The following is a 12,593-nucleotide window of genomic DNA, read 5'->3' as shown; positions in this document are numbered from 1 at the left end:
TTTTTTTTAATCTTTTACCGACACAAACTTAAACAAAACGAAGAGTTAAATGTAATTTATTTTTGTTACACTTCCCGGAAAAAAACGGTTACAACATGGGCTTTCATAATATGACCTTTTAACATATTAATGTTATGGACATTTAATAATTATCTTGACGAAAAACAAAGACTATAAATAATTTATTATTAATAAAATTATGAAATTATTTACAATTTGATCACTAATTCATAGCACTTTTTTATATGTTAAATTTTTCATAGAAGTTTAAAAATCATTTTATTTTCTTTAAACATGTATAACTAATTTATAATCTTTTATGTCATACTAAGTCATAATATAATATTTCTTCATATTTTACATTAATAACCATTGTTTTTATATATCGCCTACAATTTTCTAATTACGTCTATTTGTTTAATTTTTTATGTGATATCGAATATTTATCGTAAATAGATAGTTTAAGATGCAAAAAAAACAATCGAAAATTCAAATCCGCGATGGCGCGGGGGCCAGGGTGTAGTAATACAATTAACACACAACATAACATAACAATTCAATTTAGTATTCTCTATTTTATACAGAGGTAGAAAGATTCAAAGGAAAGCGAGACGAACGCCGCTCTTTCGCCTCCCACGTTCACTTAACTAACTCTCTTCTCCTTGAACAAATTTGATTCTTCGAAGCTTCAAGAGAAAGAGCTCTCGAAAATGGGGAATTTTCTGGCCAAGGAACCGCCGCCTCCGGTCGTTCTTGTCCCTCCGCTATTTGATTTCCCTCCTCTCTCCGCCCGTAACAGGTAATCATCAAATCACTACAAGAAAACTGTGGGGGACATTCTTGTCTTGTATACACTTGAACACGTGTCGTGTACTCGTGTTGTGTTCAGTTTGGTGAATCTTTGTGTGTCTATGTGTATTAGTCTTTCAGACATGATGTTCAGCTTTGAATCAATTAAATGTTTTTGAGGGGGTGATGCAGGATGTTGGAACCATCATACAACTTGCTGTTTGGGAAGCTTGCTTTGAAATGTCTCTTTGAGGATTACTTCGAAGACGCTCGTCAATTCTCTGCAAAGTTTTTGTTGAAGCCTATTGATGATCCTCATGTGGACTTGGTTGCATCTGTATCCATTCAAAAGCATATCTTCCTTTTATTTTCCTCTCTCTCTATATATGTATGCTGTATTTGAGGATGGTGCAAGTTATAATTTTGTTCCCTTAAATAGTAAAAGCTTTCAGGCGCTCTAGATCGTAAAGCGGAAGGTGATCTTGTGGGGAATGCATTGTTTCGCTGGCAAAGGTAAATGGTTTTTAACTTTTGTTACTGTCGATTAATAGAATAATGGTTAACATTCTTGTTACTAAATTGTGCAGTGATGTTGATGATCCTCATACTTTTGTGGACCTCTCTGTGTCCACCTCCAATCCGTAAACACCGTGCTGATTTTCGTATATTCTGGGAGGTCATCTTCATTACAGCCTTTTTGTAATAATTTACTTTGTTTTGTCATCACAAGGGTTCTACTAATGAGGTCATCCGCTTACTACCCTAAATATGGAGTCGGAGCGTTTGCAGTCTACCCTTTGCTTTCAAAGAAGGCGTAAGTTTCATTTTCGGGAAGAAACATGTTTGTTTTTATTGGATGTTCTCCTAAAATGTAATGCTTTGAATACGACTGAGTGACCGCTAGGACAAAACTAATATTACATTTTGTGGTTTCGGGCCTGGGGAGATTACGGGTTTTGGCTCCGAACTTCATGGTTTTCAGAAAAAAGAAGAAAAAAATATTTTGAATATGAAAATATGTTGTTTCTGTAGCGAACAGTTAACTGACGAATATGGAATAATGGGGTTGAGATATGGCTCAACGAATTTGTCTCTCGGAGCTACTGTCTCTCCTTTTACTAGTAAGCACTTCTGGTTCCTCTGCTACTTTTTTTTTTCGTTCACAGTGTGACTTTTTAATCCACATTCTAGCAAAGGACGAGTTTCCGAAGAGTGCATGGCTGGTTAGCAAGATGGGAAGGCTTACCGTAGGAGTTCAATATGAGCCGTTATGTGGTACAATTTTTTTAAATTTCTGTTGAAAATATTTCACTTGGAACTTATACATTGTGTGAGTTAAAGAAAGTGGGGTTCAACAATAGTATTGGGGACTTTGTGTTAGATGAAAACAAAGACACCGCAAAATACAGCGACCTAAGAAACTGGAGTTGTGCTGCTGGCTATGGAGTAGGTTCAAGAAGCCCCTTGAGCCCTTCGTTCAACTTTGGTCTTGAACTAGCCAGGAGCTCTCAGGTGTCTATATGCACAGAACAGTTCATCTACTCCTCCATAATGTTATCTGATGAAATATCAGTATTTCATTCGGTATTAGTTTTTCTCAGTCTTGCTGATATTGTTACCCTTTTTGTAAATGCAGTTTATCGCTTCGTTCTACCAACATGTAGTTGTCCAAAGGCGGGTAGGATTTCAAACTAGTCCTTTTACTGTACTCCATCCATTATTAAGTCTACTGATATATAAAGTTTAATACAACTTCTGGCTCTAACACTAAATGGACTTGGAATAGGTGAAAAATCCTTTTGAAGAAGACGAAGTAGTTGGAATCACAAACTACATTGACTTGGGTTTCGAGCTACAAACGAGGTAGTCAACATCTCTCTGAGAAAGAAAAAAACCATTGTAGCTAATGTCTCAATGGTAACATAGCTTTATTGTTGTCCATAACTGAAGGGTTGATGATTCCAAGGCGTCAGACAACCTCCCAGATTCTTCTCTGCAGATGGCTGCGTCTTGGCAGGCCAATAAGAACTTCTTGTTGAAGGTATATCATTTGTTTCTTTCTAGAAAGCTTGATCATAAAAGTCACAATACTCAATATGTATATTTCTTTTTGCAGGGTAAAGTTGGAGCTCTAAGCTCAACATTCACTTTAGCATTCAAGTCCTGGTGGAAACCGTCCTTCGCATTCAATATTTCAGGTATCTCCTCCATAAACCAATCTTTATTAACGGAGATTATTGTTGAACACTTAAAAATATATCTCAAAACATGAACATAAGCTCTTAGTCTATAAGATTTTCTGGTAAGTGAACATGTTGGGGTCGTTTTTTGATGCAGCAACTACTAATCATTCGACTAGAGAAACAGCATATGGGTTTGGTCTCCGCGTTGATAACATAAGAGAAGCCAGGTCAGTCCATTTGTGACTAGTTTGAGTTCAATCAAAATCCTCTTTTCACTTTCATCATGGTTTCAAACAAACCAGTGTATGATTTTCTTTTGGTTTATTCTACGAAATTTGCAGTTACCAAAGAGCAGATCCAAACTTTGTAATGCTGACACCAAACAAAGAACATCTGGCTGATGGGATTGTGTGGAAAATGGGGAAGAGACCAATGTTTCAATCCGATTTAGACGCTGAGAACTTCAGTGAGCTGCCTATAGAACTTAGACCTCCCAAGAAGATTCTCTAAGCTTTAAATAAAATCTTTGCTTTTTCTTTAATTTTCATTTTTCATTTTCTTGATTTTCATAATAAGCTTGACTAAAGAAGTTATACAACAGTAATAAACCATAGCGTTTTCAAAATGGCAACTCTCTCCGGTTACTAAGCTTGAATAGACCCTGGGATTTTGATCGAACCGAACTGAAATTTTGGTTATCGATTTGGTTTGATGGGTTACTTTAGTTAGTTGTTTTTAATTAAAAAACCCTCTAATCATGTTAAACCGATTCTTACCAAAATTTCAAACCAAAAAATAATTAATTAAAATTAGCTAAAATCATTTAATTTAAATTAAATTAAACTGAATCTAATCGAAACGTAAAACTTCAATTAATTTTAATATAATTTTTATCAACTGAACTAATTGAATGAATATAAAGTTAAATCGAATTTTTGTTTGGTTTAATTGGGTAAAGGTTTATTTACAAACCAAAATAATTGAAAGCTGAATCAACCAACCCAAAAACCAATCACCGAACCGAACCAGTTTAATAATATATTAAAAAATCAAAATCTTTTTTTGAAAAATGCGATAAAACAGAGGCCACAATCCACATAGTTCATGAACAGAAATTAAAAATGGCGACGAGTAGTTCGCCTCTCCTTTCTACTCTCTTCCTCCACTCTCCTCCTTCCTCCTCTCGCATCTCTAACGGATCCTTCTTCAATCCCTCTCCACGATCTCTCTCCCTCTACCCCGTCCGATCCAGACGGTGCTTACGGATCCTCTCGAAGCTTCCGCTAGACGACACCGATAACGACGATTGTGCTCTTCTCCCGCGGTTATCCGCCGCCGTCAAGCCTTTCCTCCTCCTCTGCACCTCCGTCGCTCTGTCGTTCTCGCTCTTCGCCGTTTCTCCCGCCGTCGAGTCCGCTGCGGCGTTCGTCGTCACTACCCCGCGGAAGCTCCAGACGGACGAGCTCGCGACGGTTCGGTTGTTCCAGGAGAACACTCCTTCCGTTGTCTACATCACGAATCTCGCCGTGAGGTATTTGATTCCTCGCGTCTCCTCGATTGGATTCTGGTGAAGTTCGCGGGGGGAACTTGTTAATGCTTATTCTTCTGTAATTAATTCAAGATAATGGATTGAGATTGTAGGGATGATCAATTTCACTGCACTCATCAAATGGATTTACATGTAATCTTCTTCTTTAGTTTTGATAAGATGAACCTAAGAGAGAGGTCATAGGTTGGAGGGGTCTATTAGAGAGTTAGTTATGTATAACCTATTAGTTATTCAAGAGGAGTAGTCTAATGTTAATTTCGTTTATGTGAATTTAGGCAGGACGCGTTTACATTGGACGTGCTTGAGGTGCCGCAAGGGTCTGGTTCTGGATTCGTGTGGGATAAGAAGGGTCACATTGTTACTAATTATCATGTCATCCGTGGTGCTTCTGATCTCAGGTTCGTTTCTCCTTTCGATTGCTCTTGTTTCTCATGTATTTATGGAGATTAGTTGTTGTGCTTTGATGGCTTTTGAATATGACTACACTGCTTCATATTCACTTGGATATTTGCCTGATCCATAACAGGGTCACTCTTGCTGATCAATCAACTTATGATGCCAAAGTGGTTGGATTCGACCAAGACAAGGATGTTGCGGTTCTACGTGTCGATGCACCTAAAGACAAATTAAGGCCTATACCTGTTGGAATCTCTGCGGATCTTCTTGTCGGCCAGAAAGTCTTTGCCATTGGCAATCCTGTGAGTTTATAACATCACATCCTTAGAATTATCAGTATCAGTTCTCTGCTTTCTATTGCTCGTTGTGTCAGAACCTCTGTTACCCTTTGTGCGTTTTCTTGCAGTTTGGACTTGATCATACTCTTACAACTGGTGTTATAAGGTATGCTACGCCACTGATAGTACATTTTTATTTTTTAGTTGCTTGAGCCCTTGAGTTGATCAAGGAGGATACATACCCTTGTGCCCTTCTTCATACAGAAAAATATCATTTTCTTAAAACTATGTATCATATGATGTATACAGTGGTTTGCGAAGAGAGATTAGTTCTGCTGCAACCGGTCGTCCAATCCAAGATGTGATACAGACAGATGCAGCTATTAACCCAGGAAACAGCGGAGGACCGCTTCTAGATAGCTCAGGAACCCTAATTGGTATAAACACAGCCATTTATTCTCCTTCTGGTGCATCTTCCGGAGTGGGCTTTTCGATCCCAGTTGACACCGTGAGTTCCCTTTGCAAACCCAGTTACATACAGTAGTCTTTCTCTATCCTTGAATCCACTAACGAGAGAGTACATTTGTTTCGGAGTTTTATCTCATGTTCAGGTTGGTGGCATCGTTGATCAGCTGGTGAGGTTTGGTAAAGTCACAAGACCAATCTTAGGTATCAAATTCGCACCGGACCAATCTGTTGAGCAGCTGGGAGTGAGCGGCGTGCTTGTCTTGGACGCTCCTCCAACTGGTCCAGCTGGAAAAGCCGTAAGCCTTTCTATATATTCTGCTCCACTCTGCAGCTTCTTTAACATCGTTGTTAATGGCGAGTAACGATGGTTTTGTTGTTCCACAGGGACTTCAGTCAACAAAACGTGACGGGTACGGGAGGCTAATACTAGGAGACATAATCACGTCGGTGAACGGTACAAAAGTTACAAACGGGAGTGACCTTTACCGGATTCTTGATCAATGCAAAGTCGGTGATGAGGTAAAAAAGAAACGTGATAGTTCAAAATCTCCAGTTTTGTTAACTTTGTTTCTACTTGCTAGATGAAGTGAGTTTTTGACATTTTCAGGTGACCGTAGAGGTTCTAAGAGGAGATCACAAGGAGAAGATCTCTGTAACTCTCGAACCAAAAGCGGACGAGACTTGAAGAAAGTTGTGGAAAGAAAGTAAATATAACGATAGAACGGAGCAAAAAACCGGTGGGCTTATTCTTGTATATCAATTGTTCGGAATATAGATCGTCCAGTTGTGTATGTAGAAAAGACAAATCTGTTTATATTTGCATAGCCGGTCTTATGGTTTGGATTGGACTTTTTAGACCATAACCGGTCTAAACCCTCAGTAGATTTCTTTATCACAGACAATTATAGGACAACTCTTTTTCAAGTGGATACCGTTAATTAGACCAAGCTACTATTTTGATTAAGAAAAAAAAGTTTGTCAGGTATATGACGTTTACTATAATATCGTATATAATATGGTAGAAACCATCTGATCCGATGTATTATAATGTGTCAATAAATACACGAAGTTTATGTTAATACTTGCCACGTATAAAATGTAACAATTAATATGGTGCCAACATCACAATAAGGTGTAATTAATTTTAAGAAAAGTTAATGGGGTTATTCTGTAATTAAAAATCTAAGCCCGGAATAAGAAAGGAAAACCCGACCAGACCCGACCCAACTCCGTAAAACTTACCCGACATAACCCTTCTTCCCCAAATCGATTTCATTACGAACCCTAAATTGTTTTTCAGAAAGAAAGACAGAGAGAAAAAGAGATGGAATTGGGTGGAGTATCGAACAATAAGCTAAAGAGCAAGGCAACTGAAGGTAATGTGCTTTGTTACTGTGGATTTCCGGCCAATGGTTTATCTTCACCGAGATAGTGTCACGGTTATGAAAAAAGTTACATAAGAACATGGTGAAAGACAACGACTAATTCTCCAAGTAAACAAACAAGGGTTTACAGTTTATTACCTTTTTTCCATTAGCTCTTTTGGATTCGATTTCACCAAACTTGGATTCGGATTCATTTCACCAAACTTGGATTCGGATTAGATTTCACCAAACATTCTTACAAACCTAGAATCGACGGCCTTTCTCTGTCTCTCTCTCTATCTCTCTTTTCGAAACCTCCAAAAAAAAATTCTTTGGAACCCTAAAACTAATGATATCGCGATTTGGGGAAGAAGGGTCATGTCGGGTCGGATCTAAGAGATGGATCAGGTCGGGTATTGTTAATCGGGTTTAACTTTACAATATTACGGATTGACCCCAACAACTAAGGTTTAAATTAATTAGACCGGATTATGATGTTGTTAACATATTTAATTATACGTCGTATATGTGGCATGTATTATTATAAACTTCGTGTAGTTATTAACACATTATGATACATCAGATGGTTTCCAACATATTATAGTAAACGTTGCGTAGCTGGCAAATTTTTTTTCTTTGATTAACTATTGATATTTTGCGGAAATCAAGTTTCATCAATGTTAAGACAATCGTAGAGATCGTTAACGTTCAAACTATACACAGGTCAGCTATAATTTCGGACATTCATTAACGTGTATTTACTGTTTACATAGTACTAAACAATAAATTTGTGTTTTTTTAACATACGACTAAATTTTGACTAGATTTTGATCCGCGCTTTTTAGCGCGGAAGTATATTTATTGACAAATTTATTGATATAACCGTTTGTTAAATAATGTGTTTCGCCATAAACATTTTCGGTTTTCGTTTTGACTCTAATTTGCTTTTATTTGTTTTCGATTTCAGCTTGGTTGTGATTTTTGGTTTAGCAATATATAAACATTTTTGGTTATAAATGAAGTTGAGTTTTGGTTAAAGTGATTGAATATTTTGATATTTTGTGTGGTTTGGATATATAAAAATTTCAATTTTTTTGGTTCTGGTTACATTTCTGTTTTAAATAATTTCAAATAACTGAGGTAAAATAAAAAATTCTCATACTGTAAATCACCAATATATTAAAATTGGAGAAATATTTAGAAAATTATTTTATTTACATATCTATTTATTTAAGGTATAAATAATATAGCAAAGAATAACAAATAATTTTAATAACATAAAGTTACTATCATTCAGAAAAAATGTTATAGTTTTTTATTAAAAATATAATTTGTAATGTTTATATTATGAAAAAATATAATGTAGATGTTTTTATATTTTTAAATATTTTAATTTGCTGAAAAGAATTAAAATGAGCCACACTATTGCTTGAATTTAAAATCACATGTAGGTACCCATTCGGTTCGGTTCGGATCTATTCAGGTTTTGGGTTTTCGGGGACAAAGATTTCAGCCCCATTCAGATATTTCTGAATTTTGGTTCGGGTTCGGATAACCCATCAAAATTATTTTTAAAAATTTAAAATTCATTATATACTTTAAATTTCTCAAAATCTATAAAAATATATTATATTACATATAAATGTGAATAACATATGTCAAAATACCTAAACTTTACGTATAATTTGATTTGGTTTGAATATTTGGATAGATAATTAATAGATATTTCAAATATTTTTGGTGTTTTGAGTATATTTTAACTATTTTAAACATTTACATTTGACTATTTGTATATAGTTTTAAGTATTTTAGACAATTTAAAAATATCTTATATATTTTGGATGTTTTTAATAGACATTAAATCTAAAATATATTTATATAAGGGGGTATAGAAATCAATTTCGAATACATTCGGGTACCCGAAATACTTCGATTCGGATCAGGTTCGGTTCCGGTTCTTTATATACCAAAATTTTTAATTCGTTCGGATATTTAATCAATTTCGGTTCGGATTCGGTACTATTTTTCGGGTCGGATTCGATTCGGTTCTTCAAATTCTGATTTTTTGTCCGGCCCTAATCACATGCAAAAATGATCAAATTGGAATGAAAAAACAAATTCAACCAAAAAGCAAAGCAAACATATATTTTATTTTATCTTAATAGTCCTACGGCCTTTACAAATTTAATTTATTGTTTTGATTACCGACAAAATCAGGTTTTTGTCTTCTTTCAGACAAAATAATTGTCGATAAAAAAAAGACACAATCTTTTGAGATGGCGATTGTATAGGGCATAAACGAATGGTTTCTTCGACGATTCGACTCTGCTTCATCTCCAGGTAAAATCGTTGCAGAATTATTGTTGTTCATCCTTTATAGATATTCAAAAAGTATTTTTTGCAAAATGTTTTTTTATTTGATAAGCATGTCGTGCGCGATAGCTTAAATGGAATATCTTGCTTAACTGGAAATGATTTAACCAAAAGAGATGAAGATGAGCGATCTCGAACAAAAGATCTTCTTCAGATCCGTAAGGGTAAATTCAATCTCACATCTTTGTCTTTTTTCTTGATCCATTCACTAATTTCTGTTTAAAGGATAAAGAACAAAGCTAAGTTGAACCTTTAAATTCACCTCATACCAATTAAAGTGATACATAGATTATTAATTAAAAAATATTAAATTAAATAAAAAATAGTTAAAAAAAATAAAACGTTAATTTAACGACGTTAACGCTTCCAGCGAAACCCTAAACCTTAAATCTTAAATTCTAAACCCTATACCCTAAATTCTAAACCCAAATTCAAATCCCTAAACCCAAACCCTATACCCTAAACCCTAATCCTAGACCCTAAACCCCAATCCTAGACCCTAAACCCAAATTATATACCTTAAACCCAAAAAAAGACTATAAACCTAAATCCTATACCCTAAACCCAAATCTTAGACCCTAAATCCAAACCGTAGACCTTAACCCAAATCCTATAGCATCTAAGTTTGGGGTTTGGGTTTAGGGTTTACCGTTTGGGTTTTAGGTCTAGGATTTGGGTTTAGGGTATAGGTTTTGGGTTTAGGATTTACGGTTTGGGTTTAGGATTTACCGTTTGGACTTATGGTTAAGGGTTTGGGGTTAGGGTATATAATTTGGGTTTAAAATTTACGGTTTGGGTTTAGGGTCTACGACTTGAGTTTAGGGTATAGAGTTTGGGTTTAGGGTCTACGATTTGAGTTTAGGGTATAGAGTTTAGGTTTATAGTCTAGTTTTTGGGTTTAGGGTATATAATTTGGGTTTAGGGTTTAGGATTAGGGTTTAGGGTTTAGAGTTTGGGTTTAGGGATTTGGATTTGGGTTTAGAATTTAAGATTTAGGGTTTAGGGTTTAGCTGGAAGCGTTAGCGTCGTTAAAATTAGCGTTTTTATTTTTTGTAGCTATTTTTTATTTAGTTTAATATTTTTTAATTAATAATCTATGTGTAATTTTGATAATGTACTAAAGTATTGAGTGAATTTAAAGGTTCAAGTTCTGTCCAAGGATAAACGAAAGAAAGCAAAAACTCGTTAATAATATTTTTTTTTTGTTTCCTTGTGCATGTGGATTCGATTACTTATATTCCCATTGCTATGAGATGGAAACGTGTTGTTAATGACTCCGAAGTATAGCTGTATTATTCAAAGTTTGATTCTTACAACATGGACAGGACAACAGTACTTCAAAGGTACGAATTGTAAATATGAATACATTTGTTTAAAATTGTTTAGTTTTATATACAATTTTATTAATATTTTAAATTTTATAAATATATTTTATTTCTTTAGTATCTGTTCTGAGGTATTTTAATAGCATTATAATGTTGTATGTTCTTTTTCAGTAACAATGATCCTGAAAAAACTTTAATAGAGATGGCATTAGGCATGATCCAAACGAAAAGTCAGGTAATAGTTGACTATGTTTGTCATATTTACTATAATTTTAAAATATTAATAAGTATGTTAAAATTGTAGATCCATGTACAATAAATAATTATTTTAAATATAATTTAATAAACATAATGTTCTATTAAAAAAAAATATTTTTTTGAGTAAATAATATTTCGTTATTTCGTCTAAATTTTTTTTTCTCTAATTATTCTTATTGTATTTTTTTATTGTAAGGTCTGCCAATGGGAGTTCACAAACATATCTACTAATGAAGAGTGACTGTATTAATAAACATTGATAAAGGTAAAAAACTAAAAACAATGACAGGTCATTTTTGAATTAAAATATTAGAAATTATCTTGTTCAATTATTTACTATAGATATAACATAGATTGTCTTCTATAAGTATTCAAAAACACACATTGACATTTCTAGTGTGACCATTTTCATGAATTGCAAATGACGTCCTCCAGTCTGTTAACTACAACCAATCAGCTGGAGACCATCTAAACTATTCAATCACCATATTTTTTATTCATCTTCTCCTAATTTACGGCTTATATAGTATTTAATCACCATATATATTACATGTAGCATGGATTTTGCGCCCCTGCAAGAATAAATTACATAAATTGAGTCGTTTGCATACAATAATATATTTATGAGTAGCATGCACAATTTTATTACCTTTTTGTCTGCTAATATGATTTCCAAACTCTCACCAAACCCACATTTGATGGTTTCCAGGTGGAATCACTTTGGCTTCGATCAACCAGTGCGGCTTCCATGGCCTAATCTCATCAAGGTAAACCATCTTTTGTTTTGATGACATTGTGAAAAACGTTAAAAGTATGTTTGTGTTTGCTTTGAGGTTAAAACGTAGTATATATAAGAAAAGTAAAGTTCGTGGGTTTAGGATTTCCTATTGAATACACTACAAGAAAACAACGGCATACTGAAGGAAAAAATCGTCGGTATGTCGTCGGAATAAGGCTATTCCGACGACATACCGACGAAAAAAATCCTCGGAAATAACTCCTCAGAAATTCATTTTTCCTCGGAAATCCCTCGGAAATTTCCGACGGAATTCCGAGGAACTGAATTTCCGAGGAAACTCCGAGGACCACTAGATCGTCGGAAAGTTCCTCGGAATATACCGAGGGAGGACTTCCTCGGTATATTCCGAGGAAATTTCCGATGGTCCAATCCTCGGAAGTTCCGACGAAATCTTCCTCGGAATTTGCATCGGTAATTTCCGAGGAACGTGGTCCTCGGAAATTTCCGAGGAACGTAGTCCCTCGGAAAATTCCGAGGAACATTCCGACGATCTAGTGGTAAAAACAAAAAAACTACGGGTCTTGAATGTTCGGGAACACCTCGTTCGGGTACATCCTCTTCATCATCTCCATCATCTGCTCGTTCAGCCTCTTCTGTGTCTCATAGCCCGCCTGTTGAGCTGCCATCTGGGTCTCCAACGCAGATATCCGATCATCCTTGTTCTTCAGCTGAACCGTAAGAACTTCTGGATCAACATATGGCGGTGGTGCAGAAGAAGGAGCAGCCAACCGGAAGCGACGACCCAAACCGACCAAACGACCCTACTTCTTTGGAACCGACTGAAATATAAATAGCCAAATTTAAATAATAT

General features: G+C 35.2%; 2 protein-coding genes and 1 long non-coding RNA gene across 3 annotated transcripts; all 3 read left to right on the top strand.

The window, feature by feature from the left end:
- The first annotated feature begins 579 nt into the window (after nt 1-579).
- Nucleotides 580-3,632, top strand: LOC106303923. Its single transcript, XM_013740285.1, has 14 exons — nt 580-799; nt 982-1,126; nt 1,235-1,302; nt 1,377-1,430; nt 1,520-1,603; nt 1,822-1,910; nt 1,981-2,064; nt 2,171-2,301; nt 2,426-2,467; nt 2,576-2,652; nt 2,740-2,830; nt 2,906-2,987; nt 3,127-3,199; nt 3,314-3,632. The coding sequence occupies exons 1-14, from the start codon at nt 711-713 to the stop codon at nt 3,480-3,482; spliced, it is 1,278 nt and encodes a 425-aa protein (XP_013595739.1). The 5' UTR covers nt 580-710; the 3' UTR covers nt 3,483-3,632.
- Nucleotides 3,633-4,055: 423 nt separating this feature from the next.
- On the top strand, nt 4,056-6,592 carry LOC106307104 (protease Do-like 1, chloroplastic). Its single transcript, XM_013743972.1, has 8 exons — nt 4,056-4,503; nt 4,797-4,919; nt 5,048-5,219; nt 5,324-5,361; nt 5,505-5,703; nt 5,807-5,959; nt 6,048-6,182; nt 6,271-6,592. The coding sequence occupies exons 1-8, from the start codon at nt 4,094-4,096 to the stop codon at nt 6,346-6,348; spliced, it is 1,308 nt and encodes a 435-aa protein (XP_013599426.1). The 5' UTR covers nt 4,056-4,093; the 3' UTR covers nt 6,349-6,592.
- A 3,988-nt stretch (nt 6,593-10,580) lies between these two features.
- LOC106305394 lies at nt 10,581-11,847 on the top strand. Its single transcript, XR_001262979.1, has 4 exons — nt 10,581-10,743; nt 10,897-10,960; nt 11,180-11,248; nt 11,693-11,847. It is a non-coding gene; the product is annotated as an uncharacterized LOC106305394 (long non-coding RNA).
- The last annotated feature ends 746 nt before the right edge of the window (nt 11,848-12,593 follow it).

The sequence above is a fragment of the Brassica oleracea genome, chromosome C7 (assembly GCF_000695525.1).
Source record: "Brassica oleracea var. oleracea cultivar TO1000 chromosome C7, BOL, whole genome shotgun sequence".
Taxonomy (NCBI): Eukaryota; Viridiplantae; Streptophyta; class Magnoliopsida; order Brassicales; family Brassicaceae; genus Brassica; species Brassica oleracea.
This window is presented reverse-complemented; position numbering and strand designations above follow the sequence as displayed.

Bases quoted from the DNA above. Each gene is read 5' to 3' on its own strand.
- LOC106307104 (XM_013743972.1), top strand. From the start codon at position 4,094: ATGGCGACGAGTAGTTCGCCTCTCCTTTCTACTCTCTTCCTCCACTCT. The intron at 5,220-5,323 runs GTGAGTTTATAA...GTTTTCTTGCAG, and splicing joins TCTTTGCCATTGGCAATCCT to TTTGGACTTGATCATACTCT. The intron at 5,704-5,806 runs GTGAGTTCCCTT...TCTCATGTTCAG, and splicing joins TTTCGATCCCAGTTGACACC to GTTGGTGGCATCGTTGATCA.
- LOC106303923 (XM_013740285.1), top strand. From the start codon at position 711: ATGGGGAATTTTCTGGCCAAGGAACCGCCGCCTCCGGTCGTTCTTGTC. The intron at 800-981 runs GTAATCATCAAA...GGGGTGATGCAG, and splicing joins CCTCTCTCCGCCCGTAACAG to GATGTTGGAACCATCATACA. The intron at 1,604-1,821 runs GTAAGTTTCATT...TTGTTTCTGTAG, and splicing joins CCTTTGCTTTCAAAGAAGGC to CGAACAGTTAACTGACGAAT.